The sequence below is a fragment of the Trichechus manatus genome, unplaced genomic scaffold (genome assembly GCF_000243295.1).
Source record: "Trichechus manatus latirostris isolate Lorelei unplaced genomic scaffold, TriManLat1.0 scaffold00236, whole genome shotgun sequence".
NCBI classification, from domain to species: Eukaryota; Metazoa; Chordata; class Mammalia; order Sirenia; family Trichechidae; genus Trichechus; species Trichechus manatus.
Window position 1 is genome coordinate 3090236 of NW_004444172.1, and position 2357 is coordinate 3092592.

The following is a 2357-nucleotide window of genomic DNA, read 5'->3' on the forward strand; positions in this document are numbered from 1 at the left end:
GGGTACAGCAATGAAGAAAACAATCTTCTCTCAAGGGTTTTGATGGGGGAGTTAGAATTATTTTCCCCTCTCACCAAATCTTTCACTAGAGAACGTAATATGTGTTTTACTTTTCTCTTTATAGCTGTCTTTACACTCTGACTTTGCCATCCCTGAAAAGGTGATTCATAGAAGAGAAATGTTCACAGGCAGGCAACAGTGGTGAAGAAAAGAAGCAAGACGTCGAGTCCTTCAGAAACTAGACAGTTGGCCCTTGAGGGGATGTTGGCTTAGTACATCATGAAGATATCAGAGAAATACTAAAGCAGGAACAACAAAACCAGCGAGTGATCAAATGGGAAAGCAATTTGCAATTGCCATTTTTCTGGACTGAGTAAGAAGGAAGAAATTCCAAGCAGGTAACCTGAGTCTCTAGAATGATCAAGAGGAAGGCCTGTTTCTCAAACACCTTCTTCCCCTGGCCAGTTACAGACTCAGTTTTGTCTTATGCAATACTCCTTGTTTACTGGGGTGATTAGTTACACTAAAAGAACAACAATGTGTGATTCACAGGGATCTCCAGATATAATCTTTGACATGGTGAAAAAGGCAGAATCAATGGGAGCAAAAACAAGAAGGAGGGGATGGGGAAACCAAGCATAGGTTCAAAAACTGTTGGGGTGGGATGAGATAAACTCAACACCCCTTGGACCCCTGAGATTCTATAAGCTATGATGCTGGAGAGTAGCATGAGACTTCTGGGTGCTTAGAGAGGAAGGGATGGACTAGGAGTGGGAGAGGGGAAAAGGAAGAAAATACTATAGGATTGGTGGAAACAAATTTCACCACATTTGAAGTTTTGTTTGTGTGCCTAGTGGCATCTGTCTACCTTTTCTCTGTTTTTGGGTACAGGTTGCATATAGTGTTGATACCTATTAGAATATGTAGATATGGGGAAGAAAATGGACTAAGGTGAGAGGTATACCTACTCAGATCTACATGCTCTGGGACACCTGGAATCTCCCAGTGATCTTTTTGAAGGCAGCTTTCACATCCTTGTTTCTCAAGCTGTAGATCAGAGGGTTTAGCATAGGGATGACCACAGTGTAGAAGACAGACACGACCTTGTCTTCTTCCAGGGATTTGCCTGAGCTGCTCCGTAGATACATGAAGATGAGGGTCCCAAATAAGAAGGTCACAGCAGTGAGGTGGGAGACACATGTGGATAAAGTCTTGGCCCTGCCACCTGAAGACTTCATCCTCAAGATAGCCTTGATGATGAGTAGATAGGAAATTAGGATGACCAAAGCATTGACCAAGATCACAAAGTTGCCAAAGAAGACAATGACAATTTCAATGTTTATTGTGTCACTGCAGGTGAGCTTCAGCAGGGGTGGGAGATCACAGAAGAAGAAGTTGATCTGATTGTTGTCACAGAAGGAGAGGGTGAAGGTACTTGTGGTACGCAGTATGGCCCCTGACACACCACAGACATAGGCTCCTGCCACCAAACTCCAGCAGATTCTGGGATTCATGACCACAGTGTAGAGCAGTGGGTTGCTAATGGCGACATAGCGGTCGTAGGCCATTACTGCCAGCAGGAAACACTCTGTACTTGCACAAATGGTGAAGAAAAAGAACTGGACAGCACAGCAGCTGTAGGAGATAGCTGTCTTGCCTGTGGCCAGTGTGGCCAGGATCTGAGGGGTGATGACTGAGGAGTAGCAAGCATCCAAGAGGGAAAGATGACACAAGAAGAAGTACATTGGGGTGTGGAGTTGGACATCTGCTTGGATCAGAATGACCATCCCCATATTCCCCAGAAGGGTGACTAGATAGAAACTCAGAAACGCCACGAAGAGGGGAACCTCTAACTTGGGGTGGTTGGTAAAGCCCATGAGGATGAACTCAGTTACTGTGGTGAGATTATTCTTGGCCATGGGTTCAATGTAGACTATTGGTCTAAGGAAAATAATGACGTAAATAAACAACTCCAGAATTGAAGGACAGATTTTTTCTCTCTGTGGTGGAAGTTAGATTTATATTTCTGGCCAACTTCTAGAACTTGCTTTTCAGAAATCCTGTACCTGGTTGGTTTTCCTTGGACATCTACTTTCTTCTTATGCATTTTATGAAGCTGGGCCTTAAGCTGGTATTCTTATTCAGATTAATTCTGGCTCATATTTGGAAATTCCTGTGACGATAAGAGACCCATAGACTTTCAAATTTGTAAGCGACCCAGATAGCATCTATTCTAATCCCCATCTAATGTTGGCGTCTCCTCTACCACATACTTATCACGTGATCATCCAGTTACTGTGTGAGGCTCCATCATTGGACAGCTCCATCTGTTAATTCTCTTCATAGACCACATTCTC

General features: G+C 43.7%; 1 protein-coding gene across 1 annotated transcript; it reads right to left on the reverse strand.

Annotated features, from left to right (window-relative positions):
* Positions 1 to 974: 974 nt before the first annotated feature.
* LOC101340262 (olfactory receptor 9I1-like) lies at positions 975 to 1919 on the reverse strand. The gene has a single exon (XM_004389201.1). The coding sequence runs from the start codon at positions 1917 to 1919 to the stop codon at positions 975 to 977; it is 945 nt and encodes a 314-aa protein (XP_004389258.1).
* Positions 1920 to 2357: the final 438 nt, after the last annotated feature.